This window comes from Lipotes vexillifer, unplaced genomic scaffold (assembly GCF_000442215.2).
Source record: "Lipotes vexillifer unplaced genomic scaffold, Lipotes_vexillifer_v1.1 scaffold988, whole genome shotgun sequence".
Taxonomy (NCBI): Eukaryota; Metazoa; Chordata; class Mammalia; order Artiodactyla; family Lipotidae; genus Lipotes; species Lipotes vexillifer.
Window position 1 is genome coordinate 438,421 of NW_006797916.1, and position 24,749 is coordinate 463,169.

A 24,749-nucleotide genomic window follows, 5' to 3' on the forward strand; every position below is an offset into this window, starting at 1 on the left:
GCTCTCCCCAGAACCCCAGGGAAACCATCCACCGTGGGGCTTTGAGGGACGGGCTTAGCAACCGTATCTGCTGTGTCCTACAGATGAATTCAGTACCCGTACGCACTGTGTGTTACGTGTGAACTTAGTAACTGTGTGTGGTCCTGGTGACCTGTATTTAAAGTTTCCTCCATTGTTCCAATAACGCCACTCGTGGCCTTTTTGGTCTGATTTGGGTCCAGCTACAGGTGAAAATTTGTCTTCAGGTGTCCTGTACTAGGCTGACATTTCGGGAGAGTCCACGTACTCTGTAAAGTGCCCTGGAGGTGCAGGAGGGCTGCCCCCTCAGGAGAGACGTGGGCGGTGCCCCCCGCGGGGCCCGCGGGGCCCTCGGGTCGGGCGTGTGTCCGTCGGCGTGGAGCCGGGCCATCAGTTGGGGTGGTGTGATCGTGTTGCCTGCGGACGTCAGTGCGAGGTCTGGGGGCTGTGTTGTTCTTTCCATGAATGACGGGCATGAGGGTTCAAGGGCTGGATGTGCAAAAAGCCTCAGAGGTTTCCACATGCGTCCTCTGTCCCGTGTGGCGGGGATCCTGCCCCCAGCCCGGGCACACCCGCCCTCGCCTCCCAGGTCGGCCTGGGTGAGGAGTGTCCCCTCCCTTCCCCCTGCAGCTTCACTGCCAGGGATCCCAGGGGCACGACCCCCATCCCTGCAGCCCGTCCTGGCAGGGCCTGGCAGGATGCAGCACCTCTCGGGGGGCGGAAACTCCACACTGGAGTCGGGGGGAGGGCTGTCCCCACGTGGTGGCCTCCCTGTGATGCCGAGGGGCCTGCCACACACCCACCAGGGGTCTTCTCTCGGCAGTGACACCGGTGTGTGTGCAGCCAGTCTCCTTGGGCCATAGCCACAGACAGAGGTCTGTTTCTCTCCCTGTCCCTCTGTGAAACGCAGCTCTGCATCCACAGGCTGGGCTGGTCACTCAGCAGATCTGGCTCCATGAGAGGAAGGAAGGCTCGCTGCGGGTGAGTGCGACAGCGGAGACGTCGGTGGTGATGCAGCAGCAGACGGGACAAATGTATCAGCTCTTTGTCTCCCAAAGACCTTTAGGATCTTGGGAGCACCCTCTCATCAGTTAAACGAGAATGGACGTAACCCATGTTCATAACAAGAAGCTCCTAAATGCCAGACTAGAGTTCAGAGCCCAAACCTAACTGGTGAGCAGGCCAGTATTTAAAGGTCATTGGACACGCTCACCATTAGACACCCAAACAAACGAGGCCCAGTTTTCATATTCACAGTGGAGGCTGAACAAGCAGTGAAGCACACAAGGAATGGCTGCAATCCCGGCGCACGCTGGCCAGGGCTGCAGGGAGCTGGCTCGGGGGCCGTCAGGGTACGAGCCCGCTGAGACGAAGGGCAGAAATGTCAGCGCTGGCGGTACTAGATACAACTGTCAGCTCCCTGCGCATCCCAGGAGAACAGCGTACAAACACTTCAGTCAACTGTCGCTCGCTATGGCAAATCAATCACAGAACAAAATCCAGGGGGATAGGCCAGCTTCTAAATCACTCTGTGAAGAATGTACCACACACAAATAGGTGTTTCCTGTCTTCCTAAAACCTCCTACCCATCCACCACTCGGTTAATGACGTAGTACAATTAAGAAGCCGGTCGGGGGCTTCCCTGGTGGCGCAGCGGTTGAGAGCCCGCCTGCAGACGTGGGGGACACGGGTTCGTGCCCCGGTCTGGGAAGATCCCACATGCCGCGGAGCGGCTGGGCCCGTGAGCCGTGGCCGCTGAGCCTGCACGTCCGGAGCCTGTGCTCCGCAACAGGAGAGGCCACAGCAGTGAGAGGCCCGCGTACCGCAAAAAAAAAAAAAAAAAAAAAAAATGAAGCCCGTCGGATTAGGAAGGTGATGTGAAGTGCCTTTGACGCTTTTGACACTTGGTGGTGCCCCAGCTCGCCCACCCTGATCAGGTGCCTTTCCTGCCTGAGTTGGAGGCTGGCTTCAGTGGCCCCTCCCACTACTGACACCGCCCTGTGCTGCCTGGTAGGAAAGCCCGCGCAGCCAAGGGGGCTCCGGGGTGGGGCTGGTGAGCCTGTGTCACAGCGCCTGGTAGGCAGCAGGGGTCTGGGCTTGGCCTGCCCTGAGTGTCTGGCCTCATCCCTGGAGAGGGCGGGGTCCCTCCTCACCTCTCCACCTTGCACCTGCCAGGCATGTCCCACCTGCCGGGCACCTAGACACATGACCCTTCCCTCGTCCCTAGGGCCCTCCCGTCCCTGACCCTTCCATCCCCTAGGGAAGCAGAAAGAGGCCTAAGCGCGTCTGACAAGTGGAACACAGGTGACCCACCCGAAAAGGGGAAATGACGGGCGAGCTTTCACGGGAAGCAGACACGTCCATAATTAGGTCTCACTGCCCCCAATCCGCCAGCGTTCTCACGTTTCCTTCAGAAAACCCCCAAAGTTGCCTCCTATCACCTCAACCTCTAATTTTTTTTAACAGCTTTATTGAGATGTAATTCATATAGCATAAAATTCACGCCCTTTAAATTGTATAACACAGTGGTTTTTAGTATATTTACAGAGTTATGCAACCATCACCATAAGCTGCTTTTAGAACGTTTCCACGCTCTCATAAGGAAACGTTGCACCCCCAGCCCCTGGTGACCACCAAGCTACTTTCTGTCTATGGGTCTGCCTGTTCTGGACGTTTCACGTGAATGGAATCACGCACCATGTGTTTATTAGTCTTTTGTGCCTGGCCTTTTTCACTCAGCACCACGTTTTCGGGGTTTACCCACGTGTGGCCTGTGTCAGTACTCCTTTCCTCTTTGTGGCTGAGCAACGTCCCGTCGTACGGACGTGCCATGCTCTGTTTATCACGCACCGTGCGATGGGCACGGGGTCTGCCCCCTGCCCACCCATCCAGAGCAGCGCTGCTGTGAGTGCTTGTGGCCAGGCCCTCGCCCTGAGTTCTCCCGGACAGATGCCCCCGAGCTGCCAGGCAACGTGGTCGCTCCACGTTTAACTTTCGGAGGAACCGCTGGACCACGTTCCGAAGTGGCTCGTCTCCTTCTCTGACAGAAAGAGGCTTCACTTCGAATGTGAGCATTTGAAACGAGCCACTCAGAATTGCTGCTCCTCTGTTTCCATAACCAGGAGGGCCACGCTAACCTTGCCGCTGCTTCCCGTTGAAAGGGGGCCGGGAGTGACCGTCCAGACCTTGGAGGGATGCAGACCTCTGGGCGGGAGCCCTTCCGACGAGGCTGCTGCAACAGGCGGGCAGGGCACGAGTGCCACGGGGCTCGGAACCCGTGCTTTGGGGGCCCCGTGCCTCCGTTGGGGCCTCTCTGCTGCGGGTCTGCTTAAGAGGGTTAAGTGCCCTTAAGAGATCCCAGAGAACCGTGAGGGCCAAGTAGAATAACACCCCGGGAAAGAGACGCTTCACGCGCACAGCGCCAGCGCGCTGCAGCGGCGCCCGAGCCCGAGGCCCCGCCCCCGCCGCAGCCCGGCCTCACCTTGCTGAGGTGCAGCTGCGGCTGCTGCAAGTGCTGCTTGTGCTTCTCCAGGAACTGCTGGTGCTGCTGCTGGACCACCAGGTGCTGCAGCGCCTGCGCGCTCTGGGGCAGCGGCGCCGACTGCGTGCGGCCCAGCGGGCGGTGCTGTCGCAGCTTGTGCACGGACGGGGACACGCGCTCCGCCCCCACCAGGGGCTGCGCGTGCAGGGGCAGCGCTCCCAGGCCTGCAAGATAGCGGTCTGAAGAGAACACAGCGGGGAGAGGCAGCAGAGGGGAGGGGAGAGGGCCGTTGAGTGACTGACGGAGGCCGGCCGGTCCGGCACCGCCTCCCTGCAGCCCGCCGGCCTGCTCTAAGCTTGGGCTTCAGGGCAGAGGCCTTCCGTCATCTGGTCCCCGGACACCCAGGTCCAGGCCGTAAACGAGAGTGGTCCCGGCACAAACGCCCTCAGAGGGGCCCAGGTCCGGCTGAGGAAGGGGCCAGGGTTCTGGTGGCTCCAGAGCGTCCTGGAAGAGCAGGCTCCTCCCCGACAGCCCACAGAACCAGGGTCTGAGGATCAGTGGTCCCTAGGGATCAAACCATCTTAAAGTCCTCTTAAAGCATAGATTTTATACACACAGAGGGCATTAACACTTTAAAAAATCCTGATGCACATTGCCAAAATCCCCTTCTGTGAATTTCTGGAAAGCTTTTGCTACCAGCTGCATAGGAAAAGGGCAGCTTGGCCGCACCCGTGCCTGGACTAAGTTTTTAAATTAAGAATCTATATTGACGGGACAGGGTCTTGTTTGAATCTGTGTTTGAATCTTGTTTTAAAATGCAACCTCTTCATGCAAAACCCAGGAAGGTAAACGTTTTTCCTCCTGTATTCCAACCATCAATATATGTTTTTAAATGAGTTTTGATTGATTTTTATTTATTTATTTATGGCTGCGTTGGGTCTTTGTTGCTGCACGCGGGCTTTCTCTAGTTGTGGCGAGCGGGGGCTACTCTTGGTTGCAGTGCACGGGCTTCTCATTGCGGTGGCTTCTCTTGTTGCAGAGCATGGGCTCTAGGGCACACGGGCTTCAGTAGTTGTGGCGCACGCGCTCAGTAGTTGTGGCGCACGGGCTTGGTTGCTCTGTGGCATGTGGGATCTTCCCAGACTAGGGCTTGAACCCATGTCCCCTGCATTGGCAGGCAGATTCTTAACCACTGCGCCACCAGGGAAGTCCCAGTATTTTTTTCTTTTACGAATTGTTGGTTTAGTTTACCATTTTTCCCCGGTTCCATGGGCAAAAGGGTATAACAAACCCATCCCAGGCCACCTGAGTGTCTGTTCCCTGGCACCTGAACAACATCTAAACATCACTCAGGCAGACTATGACCCCAGATCAGGGTGTCTGACCAGGAGAAACAGCAGGTAAACTGACACGCCAGCTCTCGGCTGCCGGGAGAGGCTGGCTCCTGCGACGGGGCACCTGCCCGAGGTGGCCCTGCTGGCAGGTGGGTGGCTCCTCCCCTCCCCCAGGGTCTCCAAAGCCAGCAGGGCTGTGTCGCCATGTTTAGTCGAGCCTGAGACCCCCGGTGGGTACGGACTCTCAGTCTTTTCCTGGTCCCTTCATGGGGGCTATTTTTGAATTAATAATACTACTTTGTGCCAACAGGAAAAAACCCCTCAACCCTAGCAAAACTGTCCCGTGTTACCTTTTCAAAAAGTTAATCAACCACAGTTCCCTAAGCCACCATCTCTTTTCATCCAAACCAGTAGTTTTCTGGAAAGGTAAGTTATCTTAAACTTTATTGTCTGCTTGGCTACTAAATTAAAGTGAATAATTCAAAACATATTCGAGATAGAATAGAATCATTCTCTCCCCTGCTTTCTAGAAAAGTTTTTTAAAAAAGAACGGCATCATCGTAAAGAAGGTCTTTCAGAATTCATCAATTGTTGATGTAGATATTGTGGGGGATTAAACCATTTCACGGAGATAAGGACGCCAGCCACACAACGCTGCATTTATGGCATTAAAAGGCTACTTAGTTACTGAAAAGGTCCCTTCTTGGAAAACATCCCTTGTTGTTTTTAAAGCTCCTGTGGACCCCCAAGGATGAGGGTGTAGCAGGTGATGGGACAGCAGAGCCCTGCGCTGGGGTCATCTGGGCCGACCCCACATCATATCCCGCAGAGAAGCTTCTCTCGCTTCTAGAGGAAGGAATGCTAATTCCATGGAGATCTGACATCCGGTTGGACACAGGCTCAGGAACAAGGAGCTCAAGTGGGCCACCGAGGCTGGGACTCCGGTTCCTGCTGCCGCTGTGGGTTCTCCAGGGCTCCCCTCTCTCTGATCTGGGCCTCCAGCAGCTTGACGACGGCGCGGACACCTGCCTTCACCGGACGACGCCTCCCAGAGGACACAGGCCGCGGTTCCCGCGGGGGCGTGGCGTGCGCTGACGGTGGAGAGGCCTTACACACCCCGATGCTGGCGATGCCTGGGTTGGACACGGAGCTGCCCGGGGCGCAGGTCTTTCGGGCTGGAGCCCAGTTTTGTTCTGCCTCCGTTCCTTACCTCTCACCTCCATCCCACTCACCCCAAATTTGACTCCACTGCCTCTGGAGGGTAAAACTGTGGGGCTACCACACTCGGGGACAAGTGTCATGATCAGCATCACTGAAAACTGGACATCCTGACCTTCCAGTAGCAAAGCCATCAGCTGGCAGCTAGTTTCCGATTCAGAACCAAAAGATGACCCCTTAGATCATTAACGAGAGTTTCTGATGATAACTCAAAAGCAGTTGTTTTCAGTATACGTTGTAAAACTTTCAAGCATGAGGGCACAGTAAATTAGGATCAAATTCTGTCCTGGGTGACCAGCTGCCTGCAGAGGCCGGCTGGGCTGGGTGGGGGGAGGGCCCAGGCTGCCCCTCCCACAGGGACCTGCTTCTGAGTGCTTGTGAAATGATGCGGTTCTAGCTCTGACACTGTCTGTCTGTCCATAGTGACCACCAGCAAGCAGGCAGGTCTGTGGGCTGACCACTGGGGAACCTCAGGGAACCTGCCAGAGGCAAGCCTGCAATGACCCTTCCTGACTCTGCTCAGACACCCCTCCTGGCACATGGCTCCATCGCAGAAATGTCTACTGTGTACCTTCCAGCATCAGACACCACGGGGGCTGGCAAGGTCGTAGGAAAGCCCAGCGTCTGTTCTCCGGGGGGGAAGGAAGCATGCCCAGACACTGCCTGCACAGAGTGCCCGGGAGGAGGGCCGGGGGGGCACCTGAGTGGGGCCTGACGCAGAGGAAGGGCTCTGAGAAAAGGGCGGTGGGCCCAGACTGCCAGTGCTGAGCGAGCGGCATCCCGCGTGCTGCGTGGGAAGAGAGAGGGAGGCCCACGCAGGCTGCTTCCACGCTGAGAGCTGGGGCTACGCGCCACGCCGGAGCTGTCCGACAGAGCTTCCTGGGCTGACGGAGTGTTCCACGTTCCTACCTTCCCCACAGCCAGTGGCCACGTGACCATCTGATGAGTCACGTGTGGGACTCCCCTCAAATCTCTCCCTCTGCTGTTAGCCTTCAGTTTCAATGTGGGTGGCCACACTGGCACAGCTCTGGACCCTGGCAGGGCTTCCTGGGCCTTCCTACGAGTGTAGGGTGACTCCAGAGATCCCAGGATCAGGGAGGGGGCGGGGAAGGGCCCACGAGACCCCCAGGAAGAACAGACAGGCCAGCAGGGAAGTGAGGGAGAGAGCGAGGCTGAAGGTTAAAAACGATAAAAAACCAAGAGTCACCACCACAACCAGAGCACCTAACAGCTGAGGAGAGAGTGAGGTCAGGGCCGCCCCTGTAAAACCTCAGGGCTCAGGAGGCCCCTGTAAAACCCAGGGAGGAAGCTGAACACCCCGCTGGATGGTGCCGGGACTTGGGGTGATGACCCTACGGCAGGGCCCCCTCATTTCGTGGCGAGCCCCATGCACGCTGTCACTCAGAAAGTAACACTTTTACACTGTTGTTGCTAGGCAAATTTCATAGCAAATCTATGTTTTTCTAAATATAACCACCCCTTAGATGGGGCACATTAACAAAAATATGACTGCTAATAGAAACCCGCTGCCCACCAGAGCCAGCCCTGGGCTTCCACCACATGTCGACGACCCAAAGGGCAGACCCATGAGAGGGGCCGCCAGCCTGCTCTCGGGAAATTAACCAGAAGGTGTGTCTGACGCTCCCGCTTCCACTCACCTGGCTCTGTGAGTGGACTCGGTCTATCCAGCCACAACCTGACATGCGAGGGGCAAGTCCAGAAGTTCTGGGCGGGGCAAGCCACCCCGCCGGCCCTCCCGGGGAGCCCACAACGGCCTGGCGCGGCCTGCAGCATGCTCACCTGTGACGAGGGGCGTCTGCGCGGGCGGCTGCTCCAGGAGGACCACGTGCTGCAGAAGGGAGCTGGGAGTCGCCCCCGAGTCGCGCTCCAGGGGTGCGGTGCCCAGGTAGGGGGTGAGGTGGGTGCCGGGGAAGAGGGAGATGCGTTGCTGGAGGGCCGGGAGGGCCAGTCTCTCGGCATCCTGCTGGCTGGCCGCCCCCTGGAGAGGCACAACCGGGCTCCCGGGGTCAGGGGCCTGGGATGGCCACCCCGTGCCACTGCCACCCAGACCCGTGGGCGCCCACTTACCGCGGAGGGGCCGGTGGCGGGAAGTCCCAGCGTGATGTTGGGCAGGGATGGTGACGTGTACAGGGGCAGCGGGCCCACCGAGCCTTCTCGCGTCACGAGTCTGTGTGCCAGGCTGGTCTGGGGACAGAGCACACAGGGCCATCACACAGGCTCTGCACTGCCAAGCCTGGGTGACACTCGCCAAGGGAAACGACCACAGAAAACACTTCGGGGCAGACCACACCCATTTCTGAGATCCCAGGTACAGAAATCTATTAACGAGGACAGCACGGGGGGCGAACACGGCATTCAAAGCAGGCCGCAAGCACTACGGCCTGATTCACAATCCTTCACTCTCTTGTTTTGTTCTTATTCAATTCACTCATCGTTGTAAACTGTCAGAATAAAATCTAGGACAATATATTTAAAAATATATTCTTAGAGTCGGGAATGTCTTTCCAAACATATCCTGAGAGGTAGAAACCAGAGAAGAAAGTATTGATTGAAAAAGAAATCCCGGGCTTCCCTGGTGGCGCAGTGGTTGAGAGTCTGCCTGCCGATGCAGGGGACACGGGTTCGTGCCCCGGTCCGGGAAGATCCCACATGCCGCGGAGCGGCTGGGCCCGTGAGCCACGGCCGCTGAGCCTGCCCGTCCGGAGCGTGTGCTCTGCAACGGGAGAGGCCACAGCAGTGAGAGGCCCGCGTACCGCAAAAAAAAAAAAGACAAAGAAATCCCCTCACATAAAAGGCAAATAATGGTGACAACAAGGTTGGCAGTGTATAGCAGAGACAAAGACCAATATATGAAGAACATGCAAATCAAACAACAATCAGTGAGAAATGACCAAGAAGAACCCGTATGGAGGAAAAAACTCAGAAAAAATATACTCAACATCATCAGTAAATCTAAAAACATATCTAAAAATCTAAAAACATTTAAAAACCTATCCAGTTGGCAAAGATGTTCAAAAACGACTACAGCACCTTGACCCAGAGAGACAGAAACACACTGCTGGCTGGATCATAAATCGGCGTGCGCCTTCTGCAGGACAACCTGGCAATCCGTGTCAAAAGCCTTAAAACCGGATCTAACCTTAAATCCTAAAATCCCACTCCACCCTCAGGATGCACCCTCGGGAAGTAAAGCTGGACGCACACAGACTTGGCCACAGGAGCGCTCTCTGCAGCAGCGTCCACGCTGTGCTACAGCGTGTCAGAGGATAAATCCATGAGGGCACGTTTACACATGGGGACGTTCGGGGTGGAAAAATCTTGTTGATGACTTGGGAACTTATTTATCCCGTGTGGTTAAGTACCAGCCCCCGAGGACTTGAATTGCTGTCGTATTTCACATCTTTTTGCTTCTAGAATGAAGGTTCTTTGCTAGAAGGACACTGTCCTGTTCACACGGTATATCCTCCCTCACCAGACGCCAGTGACGTGCGCGGGGCCAAGGGCACAGGACGAAGAGGACGAGAAGGTGGTCGCCGTGGCGCCAGCTGGTGGCGTCACGGAAAATAACACTAGCGATGGACATCTAACCAATTCTCTCCTAGTTCTTCTCACAATGGACTATATAATTAAGGATGAGAAACATTTTGGGTGCTTTAAAATTTCATTTGCAAGGTTAAAAAAAAAACATGAGCTGAAAGTTGTCACAGGTTATGGTAAACAATGGCAGGCTACCTGTAGCCCCGGCTGGAAAGTCCATCAGAGGACTGGGCGATTACCACCCCAGGGCATGTGTGCAGGTATTCGGTGCTTTGCAGAATTCCCTAGGTGGCTTAATGGTGTCATACTTGGTGTTACTTGGAAACACACACACACGTGATAAACTCTGTCCTCATGCTCTAAGGGCAGAGCAGGAAGGACCGGCGTTCTTCACCTGGCAGGGAAGTTAGTGCATCTTCCCCGGAGAGATGGCTGCAGCCACCTTTAGTTCATTCACATATTCAATTGTACAGTAATGATTAAAGGGCTACTTTAAAAAGTGGCCCTTTTTCTAGATATAAAAAAAATCAGCAAGTTATGATTTAGAGAAAGTGGTTGAGATTGCCAAGGAAAGCACGATTTTGTTCCTGGATTTGTCCAGGAACAAAATAAGCAAACATTTAATGTTTGAAAGTTGTCATTTCCTCTTTATAACCAAGGCTTTTTTTTTTTTTTTTTTTTTTTTAAACCTGATTTATTTTTAGAACTAAAGCAGCCTTCTGGGAATTGCCTGGTACCTTGATTTGTCTGCATTTCTGGTGCTGGCCATCTCCATCTGCCCTAGGACGTGCTTCTCAGCTGACCAGCTGCCCAGAAAGGCCAGGGCCAGGGCAGCATGCCCTCTGCACGCCCCCGAATCACACTTGGCTTTCGGCATTGGCTGAATGTCTTCCCCTGGGGAGAGGCTGTCAACGGGTCAGGGGAGCCCTGCTTCCTCCATGTAGGCGGGGTGGGGGAGGGGTGGAGGATTCTGAGAGTCCCTCAGTCAAGCAGGGAAAGGGGGCGCCGGGCCAGTGGGCCTCGCTCCCGCATGAGCACCCCACCTCATCTCTGGACTGGAGAAGGGGAGCAGACAGAATGGAGCTCTCAGAGAGAACTGTCCAGTTCTAACTATACTTGAAATCCACAAAGGACATCCAACTGTGATCAAATTTTCAAAGACTACCCCCATGATTACAATGAATATCTAACGTAAAACATGAAAACTGCCCTCTTTGCGTTTCTTGTGAATCCTCTGACATCTATTAATCTGCAGTAGCTTAAATTTACATTAACGTGTGATTTGTAAACATTAACACATAATTTAAACTGGCATCCGCCCGAACAAGGCATCTCTACAATATGAACCATTAGGTACATAACTGCCCGTTCTAAATAAAATCAGGACCTACGACAGCTATTGACAAGCCACACCCAGCATCACATCTCACTCCAGGTAGTGATTTCTAGGCCAAGTTCTAAGGCTAATTACAGGTAGACCTCAGCTATGAACTCAGTCTCACAGAGAAGGGTTGTTAAGACGTTTCATAATGTAAACAAGTATTTAAGCCGGTAGGTTGAAATGCACAGGTAATAAGAGAAGTAAACACATAAAGGAAATGAATAAAAGAAAGTAGGGATTCGGCAGGCTAGAGGCAGGAGCACAAAATCATTTCCAGCAGTCATCCTAGTTTCTAAAAATCTGCTTACACCTTAAGTGTCTAGAAACTGGAAATGAAAATGGAGTGGACACGTGTGCCTGTGTCCTCCAACTAAGACTTGTCAACCCTCTGGAAGGGCAGGACTCATTTCTAAATATTTAAGGAAGAAAGTAAATACCAGTATTTGATAAATTATATAGCCTCCTGTACGTTGGAAGGAACGTAAAAAGCCTCATGAGAACCTTGCAGTCAGTAGGACCGTCTGAGCAGGAGGTACACGGCACTGCTGGCTCAGTCCAGGGAAGCGAGGTGTGCAGCCGGCTCCCCAGCGGTCGCCCCCACCCTCGGGCCCCTGATACCGGTCGGCACCTGCCCATCCCAGTGGGCACGGGAGAGACGACTGGAAGCAGGCCCTTGCAGGGGAGGGTGCCTGGCAGAGGGCTGGCACGAGGCAGGAGCTCCAGAGACACTTGTGGGATGAGCCGGGGGAGAGAAAGTGAATAAGGAGGGAAATGAAGGCATGGAGCAAAGGTTCTGGAAACTCTGGCCCGAAACATGGCCCTGACCGAGGTCTGGTCAAGGGCATGACCTGCAGCCAGCCCTGGGGCCCCTCCACCTGGCTGGAGCAGCCCCCCAGAGAGACCTCTCCCGGAACTCTCTCTGCACCCACATCCCTCTCAACCTGTAGCGCACCTGGGGTCTGACCGACAGAGGTGAGGGTCGCTGACCCCTGTGGTCAGAGGCTCCTGGTTCCTGAGATGCTTCTGAAATGCTGCCCCTGACAGTCAAGATTGAAGGGCAGCTGGAAACTGCTCTTTGGAGCCAAAAAACCAGACGTGGACAGGAGCGCTGGGCACTGACCTCGGTCGGGATGCTGGGGACAGCGGGCGCGATCCCATTCTCCGCGCTGGCATTCCCAGAGCTGTTGTTGGGTGAGCTGGGTGCGGAGCCCGGGGCGCTGCTGCAGGCCGAGTCTGGGGGTGGGAGAGACACCTGTGAGCCTGACTCAGGTCAGGCAAGGACACAGCTTCCGAGGCCCTGAGCTGCGCTGGCCGCCTGTCCTCAAAGCTGCACTTCTGCTTCGAGCTGGCTGATGGTAGAAGTCCCAGCAAAAAAGAACAGGACCACGGTCCCCAAACAAGGGCCATGGAGCTAATTCCCTGCTCTCCGCTTTGCTAGCGACCCCTTGTGAGCTTCGCAAGCCTGTGGCTCATGGAGGCCCCACTGGCACCTTCTAAGCTGTGCACACTCTCAACTTTATTCCCCTTTTAAAAAGTCTCAAGATGATCGTAAACCCCAGAAAAAGAGACCCTGAACACTTACTGATATTCTAACAACAAAAGGCAAGAGAACACAGAGGCCAAATTACTGTGAACAGGGGAAGGTCAGATTCACTGTGCTTGCTTATAGAGCCCCCTCGGTCAACATTTGCTTTGAGCTAATCTTTGCATTTTTCAAACATCCAGGGAAGAGCACAGCTGGTGGCTTCTGTCATTGATCAGGGTTATCTGAAAACTCACCCCAAGATACTCTCCAAGTAGCTGTGATGGGGGGAGTGGCCCCAGCCCACGCATCGGGGCTGGGACTGAGGCGGCTGTGTGTCCCAGCCGGGTCTGCCCCTCAATCCCAAAGGAGCCACTGTTGCTGTGTGTGCAAACACGTGACGTAATAGGAGGGTCTTGTTTGGCTGAACGGTGTTTATCAATGGCAGCCTCTGGTTAAAACCTTCCAGCGGGAGCCAGTCTGAGCCATTTGCCTTTCCCTCCTGAGTACTCACTGACCACGGGCACTGCTGACTTAAGACTCTGCCCTGATCTGGGCTCCCAGGCTCGAGGAGGGGAGGCCTGGGCCACCTCCCTAAGCTGGCACGCCGAGGGTGCTCAGCAGGCCACCCTTCAGCGCACGAGACCACGGAGCTGCCCGCGGGGCCTGGCGGACTCTGAAACCTGATTCCAGCCGAACTTGGGGTAACAGTGAGAAGGCTGAGGGTGCTGGTGTGGATGGCAGTGCCCATACCCCAGCGCCCAACCCCACAGGCCTGGCTCGCTCGGGGAAGGAGACCTGACCCCAAGGGCACATGCACGACCCCCTCAACACAGGGGACCGTGAGCGCTCTCATCCTCTCCACCGAGCAGCGGTCCCCCTGGGGACACCCTGGCAGCAAGTGGCTCTGTCCACTCGAGGGCCTGCCCCGCCCTCCGGGGCACTGATGGTGAACTCAGGCCCCGGCTCCCCTCCCTCCTCCCACCAGATCCAGAGCCTGGTCTCCGCCCAGTGAAGTCAGATTCACATGCGGCCCCCCTGACTGGGCTGGCAGGTGTCACACTTCACGCGTGAAGACAGGGCTTGCTTCCCCGACCCCCACGGCAGCCATCCCCCTGCCTCGGAGGCCCACATGGTGAGGCCCTCCCACCTTCCTTTAAGCGGGCCTGTGTCAGCAGCATTGGCAGATAAACTCTCCCAGGTGTGCGTGAGAAAGCACAACAACTTTCGGGGGCAATAAAAGAATATATAATATCTCTCCAACTTTTCACCCGTTTTCAACTCAGAATGTTGATTATTTTTTCATTCCACTTCAAGGAATCTGGTCTAAGAAAATAAATACAAACACGTAACCGTCACGGTATTATTTGTATCAGCACGATGGAATACCATTAAAGGTGCCAAAAGTGTTATGACGAACATCAAGTGAGGAAGGGACACAAGTGTCCACAGGGCGTGTGACAAACGCACAGAAAAAGGACTGGAAGGAAATATGCTCAGATGTCAACGGCAATTTTCTCTGGATAGTGTTGGAGGGGCAGCTGATTCCCTCGTTTGCTTTCCCTGACGGGCACGGCTTTGACGAGGGACTGGGGACAGGCAGAGTGACGCTGCCACGTCCCGGGACCCGTCTCACCATCATCTCAGTGCCACCTCTGGTCCCCGTCTCACTGCCGTCCCCCTGTACCAGCCGGTGGCGATACTTTGGCGACGCTGTGGACCTCTCCTGCTCAGGAACCCTCACCACCTCCCCAGTACCCCGGGGGAGGTGCCCCCCGCTCTCTCTGGGACCCTCCCTGACTGGAACTCCTTATTTTCCAGTCTTGTGGAAAGCCAGCTCTGCTCAGAGCATCCTGCCTCGCCAGCCGCCGGGAGGTGTGCTGGCCCGGAGATCCACCCCTCCTCTCCGTGCTGCCGCATTCACCTGTCGAGCTTCCCCGGGCCCGGCGTGGCCTCCACCGCTGCCCTGCCCCGCTGCCTTCGTGGTGCCCTCTTTGGGTAACACAGCCCAGGGCCAAGCTGGGGCCGCGTGTGGTGCGTTAGCTGCCCCACACGTGACGCCTGGGCTCTGGAGTTAGCCTGGAAGCTCCCTGGAGGTGAGGACGCAGCTCCACCATTTTGGTGCCCAGCCCGGTCCTGACACAGTCACAGGCTGACAGTACGGATGCCAGAGCCGGCGCTCAGAAAGAAGCTGCCGGGGACTGCGTCCCACCAGAGGCGGGACTGGAAATAGACGCAGGGGCCCCCGCCGTCCGCGGCCTGGCATCCCCCAGAGAGACGAGGCCCACGTGTGGTGAGACACACGCTCTAACTCGTTCGAGGCCCGAGTCTGAACGGAATCCCCCAGGCAGAGGATCCTGAGGTGACACTCTTCCCTGATCTCTCTACCAGAATGAGCACACGATGACAAAGATGGGCCCCCGGGCACGAGGCCTCAGGCTCCGCTTCACACAAACGCACGAAGTCCAGAGGCAGGCCCTCGGACTAGGGGTTTCAGCCCCGGGCTGCGGGACAGGGGTGAGGGCACTCCGGCCCTCATCCCATCCCAGACCCTGGACTCAAATCTGAGCGTGAGGTTCCCGGCCCCTCACCAGCACCAGCACCAGCACCAGCACCAGCACCAGCACCCAGGAGCCCCTCCTCCTTCCCCGGGAACTTGGCCTTGAAGGATGATGCCTAGAGCCCTGGTTTTCCCACCAAACCCTGCACTTGGTGCAAACATGGTCCCGCCCTTCCTGTTACCAGGCCGCCTGAGCAGCCCCTTTGTCCCGTGATTTTAGGGCTGGTGGATGTGCACCCTCTGGAAGTGGGGTGCACGCCCAGGAAGTGAGGTGCGCCCTAGGGACTGGGGTGTGTGTCGGGAAGTGGGGTGCATCCCAGGACGGGGCTCTGCCTGGTGGGTGTGCTCCCCCGAGTCGGCCGCTAGGTGGGGGCCGAGAGCAGTGCGTGAACGGAGACTCGGAAACTCCCAATCTCCCTCCTCCTTCCCCCGCCCCTGTCCGTCCTACTCTTCCCAGGAAGATTCTCACGCTTTCCAGTGGTTCAGACACTGTTTAATGGGCAGTGGGGCAGGTAGGAAACGTGGCATTCACCACTGATCGGGCAGGATCAGTTAAAACCCCACCTCCCGAGAAGCCTCCACTTAAAATTCCTGAAAGTCTCCTGTGACGTCAGGAGGTCTGACTGCTCTCACCTGCCCAGCTGGGTCAAGGTCGGCTGGGTCAAGGTCGGGAACAGGACACGCCGTAAAGGGATAGGGACGGGCCTGAGACCCCCTGCTGGGCAACCACCGTGGCCCTGGGACTCACGGGGCTGGCACTGCGGGCACAAGAGCCCTCGGGGCAGGGGGCAGGCGGCGGTGGGGACATGCGGAGAGGCAGGTTTCGGTGCTGAAGGGACAGCGCACAGGAGAGCCTCTCAGAGGGCAGCCGGGTTTGCACGAACATACCTGTGACATCCAAAGGACGCTTTTTTAGAGCCGTGACCACTGGCCCATCTTTCCTGCGTAACAGGGGGCTGCTCCGTCTTTCAGCCACTTTCTGCTTTAGCCTGGAGCGTAATTTCAGATTGGGTTCAGATGCTGCACGGAAAGGAGACACCATTACAAGCAGGCAGACACAACTGGGGTCACGGTTATCTCGTGGGCAGTGTAAGAATATGCTCATTGGGTAAGTATTAGCTTAACACAGATGCGCTGTTCCAGGCTGGAGCAAGGCAGCAACCTGAGACCTCGGGCAGAAGACGTCCAGCCCCATCCATCAGTCCAAACGCCGACGCAAATGCACCTGACGCCTTTAGTGAACTGTCTGCGGACAGAGGGTTATATACATGTTGGAGCGGCCACTGCATTTACAAGTAGCTGGGAGGAAACCCGGCCATCGGGGATGGTTTTGGGGCTCTGGCCCACGAATGTTACTATGACCCCTACATTACAGACTTTCCCGTTCACCTGAGAATCACAAATTCCTCCGTCATGTAACAGACCAGGAGCCAGCTGCCCACTCGAGCTCCCGGCCACCGAGAGGGTGCTAAGGTCAACCCGCCCCGGTGAGAGGCTTAGCCATGCTGCCTGCAGGTGCTCAACTGACCCCTGGGCACAGGTGCTTAGGCTTGGTTTGGTTTTGGTTAACAGCTCTACTTGTGCGCATGGAGCCCTTTGCAAACCCGCATTTTTAAGCCCACGGTGGTCCCAGCCTCTGCGCCTGGAGCCCAGACACTCCCACCCCCTGTTCCATATCGGGGGTGGGCCGTCTTGGGAAGAGGGCAGCCTCACACAGCCGGGCCCTCCCGGGGGCCTCCAGCCACAAGAAGGCAGCTCGGGAGTCCAGGACAGTGGTAAGACCACCACCCCGGAGACGCGCGTGTTCCGGGGCTTTTACTCAACTACGTTCAAGCGTCTACTACTTGTGGATTTGTAAACCGGAGAGTTTCTACCTTTTGTTTTTTTTAATCAGCTACCCTGCTGTTGTTAATCCTTCTGGAACAGGAAGTTTACTGCTGTCTAGAGCAAGAAGCAACATAACCAAATTCCCCCCAGAATTGGAGGTAAGCTTGCTTGGGTTATAAGAACCGGGCCATGTGTGTCTCATGGCCACTGTGACTCTGCCCTTTGGGGAGCACAGCGGGCAGGGCTGGGGGTCCCGGCTGCCGGGTGACCCTGAAGGAGGCTGGGAGGCAAAGGACGGTTGCTCTGTGGATCTTGGGAAGAGGAGAGAAGCAGGCCCCCTAAACGACGCTCCCCAGAGAAATCAAAGATGTGCAAGGAAGCTGCCAGCCCTTCCCAGAGGCTCAACCTGCTCTGGAGGCGCTGATTCTGGGAGAGACGCCCTCTCTGCTTTGCAGCCTATTTGTGTATAAAGCAAGGTTCCCCGGCAAGACTTTCATGTCGAAAGATGGAAAGGATCCAACTACAAAGCAGCCTTCCCCACCGGCTAGAGGATCCAATTCTATTGTTTTTAGTACTATTTTTACATTGTTGAGATAACTGTAGATTCACATTTCATTTGTTTCTATTTCTACACTGAGTTTCTTACTTTATCATTATTTAAAAAGAAAAAAGAAAGCCCAAACCCCACCAGATTAACAGGCAAGGAGACAACATCTCTCCTCCTACTAAGATCTCAGCTGAACCGACACAGGGTTTCCACAACCACGTGTCCGGCCCGGGGACGGAAGCTGCTCCTGAGATCCAGGGCGGCGCAGCACCCACAAAAGGGAGCGTGTGGCCCCCGGCCCCACTGGGGGCCCCTTTCAGGGGGCACTGAGGTCAGTCTGTCTGGAAGCAACACTGCCGTGTCCTGACGTCACGCCCAGCAGCGAGTGAGGAAAGCAGAGACTGAGCCGCCAAGGGTGCCCAGCACATGGCGGGGGCGGCGGCACAGAATTCAGAGTGCGTGTGCTCAGAGCTGCCCTTTCTGGAATCCTGAAAGGACAGTGAAGGACGCTGCAAACAAAGGTGAAAGAGCGGGAAGGAGATATCTGAAGGAGTTGAGAAACCTGAAAAGTGGGAGTAAAAAGGCCCGACATCAAATGAACAAACACGCCAGGAGGGGACAGAGCAAACGGAGCAGAGGGAACATCACTGGTAAAGTAACCGGAGGCGCTGCTCCGTCAGGGGAGACCCAGTGCCCAGAGGGGCCAGCGTGGGCTCGCTGCGGCCTGCAGCCCCTCGCCGGGGGGCGTCCACAGAGGGCCCAAGGGTCTACCTTGTGAGCAGTGTCGGGTTGTGCAGGGGCCACTCCCAGGGCGAGACGAGGACCTGAAAGTCCTGAATGAAAGTGGCTTCTAGACCCAACCACATCAGGCACCACGTGGGAGCCAGAATAAGTGCATTTACCAGCATGCGAGGACTCAAAAAATTCACATTCCACGCGCCATTTCTCAGAAAGCTTGGAAGAGCTGCACAACCAAGATGAAGGAGACCACACACAAAGGAGCACGTGGAGTCCAGGGAAGAGAGGCCGAGGCTCCCAGGACACCGTGCAGGGGGGCCTCCGGGCTGGAGCAGAGCTGCCCGACTACCTGCCCTGGAAGAGCAGCTCCCCCATCTGCCAAAGCGTGGGGGTGAATTGAAAGCAGGTACAGGGACACATGGGGAATACAGCCAACGTTTTATAGTAACTACAAACGGAATATACCTTTAAAAACTGTCCAGTGTACAATACTGTACACCAACTGTACCTCAATTAAAAACAACAACAACAACAACCCAGGCACACAGGAAACTAAGCAAATGAAAGGGTTGGGGCAGGGCTGGGCAGGGTGGGTCAGCTTTTTCCCGAGCGAGCCTGTGTGGCTCTTTGATTTATGGACATTTATTTCCTTCGATAACGATAAAAAGAGAACTCTAGAAAGTCAAAAGACAGACTAGAATACTAAAATTTTTTGTAGCATACATGACAGAGACAGGATTGGTACGAACGTATAAAGCAACAAGGAAAAAAATAACAGCCGACAGAAAAGCGATTGGGTGAGCTGCCTTTAAACACTGGACATTTAGGGCCCCTCCCTGTGTGACCGGTATGGTTGCAGACGCTGGGCACAGGGGGTGGACAAGAGAGACACGGTCTAGCCGGCACCCCTGCTGCCTGGCTCAGGAGCGTCGGCCACCCTGCGCCGTGGGAGCGCGGCAGAGGGGCTCTGCAACACAGCACTCGGCTTACTTCCTGGTAGGGAAGATGGAAAGTAAACAGAGACACCCAAACCCCACTAACGATGACAGAACTGCTCTTTGAAACATCAGAGACATTGTGACTTCCACACCCATCACACCTGCTCGAGTGACTGGTGGTAGCACCCCACGAGTGACGTGGGGGAGGGGCCTCTCCTAAGCGGCTGGCAGGGTCCCGCGTGCTCCGTTCTTTACGCTACACACACTCATTTGAACTGGCAGCTCCATTTTCAGGAGTCTATCCTACAAAAACAGTGAGCAAAGGGACCTATGTTTGTGGGCAAAATAAAAACTAGAAAACTGTTAAAACTGCTGTAATCTTCGCATGTTGGGATAATATAGAAAAAGGTGCTGCTCTCGATACATTGAAATGGAGTGGTACCCACGATACAGTGTTAACTGAAAAATAAAGTTGCAGCCAAAGGGCAAAGCAGGTGTTTTTGTTGACAAAGAGGCTGTCCGTACACATCACACACACACACACACAGATGCACACCCTACACACAGGCATAGACCACATCTGCGCAGAGAGATGCCAAACCTGTAACGGGAGCTGTCTCTGGGGGATAACATGCAGATGTGTGCATTTTACTTATGTTTTAATTTGTCGTATGTATGCATTCCTTCCGTGATTTTTTAATTAAAAAAGCACTCTACTTGATGCTTAAGACTGGTATTTTTCTACACCCTCTTTCCTACTCAGTAGTTTCAATAGCGTATTTCAGGTGGCCATCAAGCTCAGATATGAACAGTGCATATCTGAAAAAGATTCGTTCAAGGTCTCACTTCTCAAGTGAGGAGGAGTCCAAGTTTGATAGAAATCGAAGTTTGAAGTGAGGCCCTTCTCAGGGTAGACACTGCCTAGTACTTGACCATACTCGCCATCTCTGCAAGTTTCTTTGGAAAAGCACAACAGAGCCTTTTTGAAAACCTTCTGAGCACATTCACACCCACTGTTTAATGAACACAAAGTTGACGGAAGACAGCCCAGTACAAAAGCCCCGTGCGAGGGCCGGAAGCGGAGGGGGCCCGGCAGGGCCAGGCACCGTGGAGTGAACCCCCTTCTCCCCGCCCGGGCAGCTCAGAAAGGGCCGATTCCCTGGCCCAGCCCTGAGCAACAGCCGCAGGGCATCTACCACCCTGCACCTGACGAATATAAAACACACCCAGGTACAACTATGCACAGTGTGGGCGTTGCCCACAACTGCCCAGGCCACCAGGATGCCACGGGTTCCGCAAACTGCATCAGAACAACACATGGACCACGCGGCGACCGGCCCCTTCCCAAACTACAGAGATGAGCATCACGTGTGACAAAGGCAGCTGTGACCTCCTCCCTGGTGACCTCGACCCACGCTACACGTGGACGTAAAATAAACTAGTACAACTACTGTTCGGCTCACCAGGAGGCAGGGAAAGCTTCGCTTACTCACTGACACATGTGGCCACAGCGATCAGAGACACCCCGCTCTCTACCGGCTGCTGCGCGCCGCCTTGCCTCCGGCAGACCCTTGTCAGGTAGTGGAGGCCCTGCTGGGGTGCAGGCTGAGGAGTGGGGCCCTCCAGAGGCAGCCCATCAGGCCAGGGCCTCTGCAGAGACCTGAGACAGGGCCTCGGTCCACTCTATCTGTACTGGGGTGAAAACCTAGCTTTGCCCTCCACGTGCCTGGGGCCCCTCCCTGGGCGGGGCCCGCAGGCGGAACCTGACGTCCACCCTGGGCCTGGACCCTGCCGTTCACCTCTTCTGTGGGACTGGAGGAGGCTGAGGACTGTGGCCCGTCTCCCCGCCTGCCACACCAGCTCAGGGACCGGCACCCAGGAAGCACCCGGCCACTGCTCGCTCACTAATCGCAGGGAAGACACAGGCGGGTTGGCAGCCGCTGCTCGGGCTTGGGCACGTGGCACTGCCTTGCAGAGTGCACGCCCTGCAGGCTAAGTGCCAGGAACCCAGTGGACCCCGGCTTACTGTCCTGTGACCAGGCAAGGCACCCAGCGCGAGTGTCCACCCAGGGGCCACTGCCAGCCCTGAGCTGGTAACAGACACGCGGCTCCCTGCAGACCTGGACTCTGTCCCCTGGGGCCATCAAGGAACCACTGGGACAGCAGTCGATGACAGCAGGGCCGTAAAGGCTCACTGAGGGGTTTTCAGTGACTGGATTGGATAAAATGGGCCACAAGTATGCCCCACGCTCACTCTACAAACCGGACCCTGCCACCCCCGAGGGAACGCTGACAGGGAAGGACGGGGGAGGGGCTGGAGGGCGCGGCTCCGTGTCCCTGGTGGCCTCACTGGCGGCTGTGCGCACGGCTCCCTTCTGCTCCTGACCCCCACCCGCCCCCCGCCCTGCCCTCTGAGGCAGCAGCCCCACAACGGACCCACCCGTGACGTAGCAGCACTGCGGCCCCATTTCACAGATGTGCAAACTCGCTTGGCGAGGCTGTCTGCCCAGGACACAGGACGGTGAGGGCCAGGCTGACTGCAAAGCCGTCCCTCGTGAAGCAGGGCAGCTTCAGCCAGCGATGGAGAGAAACCCGTCACGTTTCCCGCATCTCAGCAACCAACCAATGTTTCCTGTGAAGAGCTGCTTCCAGCGGGGGAAGGGACAGGTGTGCTCTCCAGAGAGGAAGGGCCCTGAGGGAGGTGGACAGCTCCGCCCGGTGGCCAGGAGCCCAGTTCTCCGCGTCCTCCGGAGTCTGCTGCTCCAGGGGCCGTGGGCACCACGCCTGCCACGCCCAGGGCGGGAGGAAGCACCGTGCGCCCAGTGTACCCACTTTACTGATGAGAGACTGAGGCCAGGAGAGCCTCAGGAATCTGTCGTAGGGCACAGAGCTGCAAACCAGGCGGGAGAGACCCACCGGGCTGCGGGATCACCGCCCACTCGCTCAGAGCCCTGCTACCCCGGCTGCGCTTCCACTAGGGCCAGGCTTCCTGGGGCAGGCGCGGCCTTTGTCTCCTCGCCCGGGGTCTTTCCAAGCACAGGCCCCCATTTCGCTGATTGGAGCGTGGCTGATCACAGCCCCAGGGTCCAGAAGGGGGGAGTGGAGGGCAACCTGGCAGAGCCGGCCTGCGTGCCGACAGACGCCCCTTTCTATGGAGCCCGCAGGCTCTCAGGGTGAAGCCCACGCCCTTCTTGGGGGACCATGGGTGACAGCCACGCACTCGAACTGGAGAGAAGAGGACGAAACCCCGCCTACACGGGCAGACGCCTCCCCTCTGACACGGGGGGCGGGGGGGCCTCTGCCGGCCGGCCGCATGCTGGGGCCCCTGCCCCCCACACCTGTGCTGGGGTCAAGTCCACGGAGGCTGAGCTGAACTCCCCCTCCCTTCACCTCCGGCTCCCGTTCGGGCTTCGCTACACCATGTGCTCTCCGGGGCGCAGCTCTGCCCCCCGAGAGGCCCCACGCTTTCTGTCCTTAGGACGGAGCGGCAGGGGAGCCTCCGGCCCTGCTCCCAGTGCCTCGTCCCCAGGGTGAAAAAGCTGCTTTAGAGCGTTTCTGTCCAGAAAGGACCAAAGTCCTTCGGAGGAGACAAAACTCGTCGTCACGAAGAAAAGGCTGTGTCGCATATTTTCCCATTTCCATGGAGCAGGTGCCCGGCATCTCCCACGCGGCCCTGCGGCCGTGGGCTCCACCTGCCACGTCTGAGACCAGGGCCGCTGGCCCTCCGCAGCCCAGGCCCTCACTTCTCGGGGGCAAAGCTTCCAGAAACACCTCTCCTCCGGGCCCTGGCCTTCTGGCCACCCTAATGCACAGCCCACGGCCGGTCTGATATTTTTAAAAGGCGTTGCTCGCCTAAACCACGACCGCTAGGAGAATAATCCAAGAGCCTGAGAGCCCTGCTTGTGTCTGACACGCTTATCCTTCTGGTCTGTGAGGGAACTGCTGACGTAACCTGAGACGCGCACCTGAGGGGCCTCCCAGGACATGGTGAGCTCCCTCCTCGTACAGGTTTCCCTCCCCGCCTGGGACCCCCTTCCCGCCCGCTGCAGCCCCTGCACCGACCTGTCTTTCTGAGAGGAAAGTCATCTTTGGCGTCGTACATGCCCAGGACCGGGTGGCTGTAGGAGACCGACGCCCCGCTCTGGGGCGGGGAGCTCTGGTCCAGGGAGCTGTGCTGCGTCTTCCTGCAGAGAACGGGCAGGACAGAGGCTTAGTGACCCGCATGCACGGGCACACATGGCCGTGCAGAGGGAGCGCGCACGGGAGCCCTGCACAGGTCCCCACGATGCCGGTCCTTCCTCTGACGTGCCAGCCCAGCTCGCAGCCGGCCTCCTGGGCAGACTGGCCTCCTCTCTGGGGCAAGACTGAAACGACACAAAACCGACACTGAACAAGCGAACAGACGCTGACCGCAGCCTCCCCTGCCGGGCCCTCGGCACTGGGGACAGCAGGCCGGCACGACCGCACGCCCGTGGTCCCGGCGCCTGGGCTCTGCCCAGCCTCTTCCTCTCGGGTGTCTCCTGACTGGGTCTGTTCTCAGGCTGGCGGGGGGGGGGGGGGTGGGGGGGGTGTCACCACTGGCCACAGAGGCGATGGTCCTCAGGACACAGGGGACAGAGGGAGACAGGTGGGCTCCAGGTGCAAGGGACACAGGCGTGCCGGACACAGCTGAGACCGGGCGGGGGACTTTGGGGACAGTGCTGGTGACGTCTGGTTCTTGAGGGCAGGAGCCACGTGGGGACTTCCCTTCAGCAGAAGTGCCTTCACGGGGACGGTGGCCCCAGCCATCTCCCCTTCCTTGGGGAGGGAGGGATTGGCAGCAACACCTCTGCCCTGGAAGCTGACTCATGAAATTTACTTGCTTTATGAGGAGCCGGGCACAACGCAAAATCCTTGAAATGGCTGGACAGGGGCGGCCGCCAGGAGGAAGCTGAATGTGGGGATCAGACCTCGGGAAGAGGAGGGGTGCCGGCCGCGCCTGACCGTCAGCAAACGTTCTGGGGGTGCGGCTGCCTCTGCTCGGCCTCACTGGAAGCTCGGAAGGTGTAATGAATTCTGTGAGTCTTTAAACTGTGTGATCTGCTTAATGACTTGAAACGAATTTGCCAACTTACTTATGTGGAATTTGTTAGACTATTTATTTGAATACACAGTACTCCACATGCACGCACCTGGAGTTATTTGAATTAAGAATGTGAGCACTTAAATGCTTACAGGTGGATATTTAAATATTTGAGAGCAAACCGGTGCAGAGAACGTGGTGATCACGGAGCCCAATCCCAGGATCCCAGCTGGCAGCATCATGGGAAGCGTCCAGAGAGCCCCGGAGAACCGCCCTGCCAGGCTGCACACCCCCTCTGCCCAGGGCACAGCACCTCCCAATCAGGACGCACGCCAAGGGGGCCAGGGCTGGGGATTCAGGGCCGGACTGGCCACCCGCACGCTGGCTATGCCCTCTTCGTGTCATGCCGCCAGGCCTCACCTTGGGGGCCCACCCCTGCACAACCCCATTAGAGGTCCGAGGGCAACTCTCTCTGCACCTGACATCTTCAGGCCACATCCTCCAGGAAGCATGGCCTTGGCCGGTTCCAAACCTCTCCTTCAGTGCCAAGTTCTAACCTGGGAAA

At 56.9% G+C, this 24,749-nt stretch overlaps 1 protein-coding gene across 1 annotated transcript in view; it reads right to left on the reverse strand.

Moving 5' to 3' along the window:
* Positions 1-24,749, reverse strand: part of HDAC4 (histone deacetylase 4) — a 221,648-nt gene that overhangs the window by 58,329 nt on the left and 138,570 nt on the right. The window contains 6 exon segments of the mRNA XM_007469941.1: positions 3,500-3,738; positions 7,852-8,050; positions 8,140-8,256; positions 12,111-12,223; positions 15,961-16,092; positions 23,185-23,306. Coding sequence (XP_007470003.1) covers positions 3,500-3,738; positions 7,852-8,050; positions 8,140-8,256; positions 12,111-12,223; positions 15,961-16,092; positions 23,185-23,306 — 922 coding nt within the window.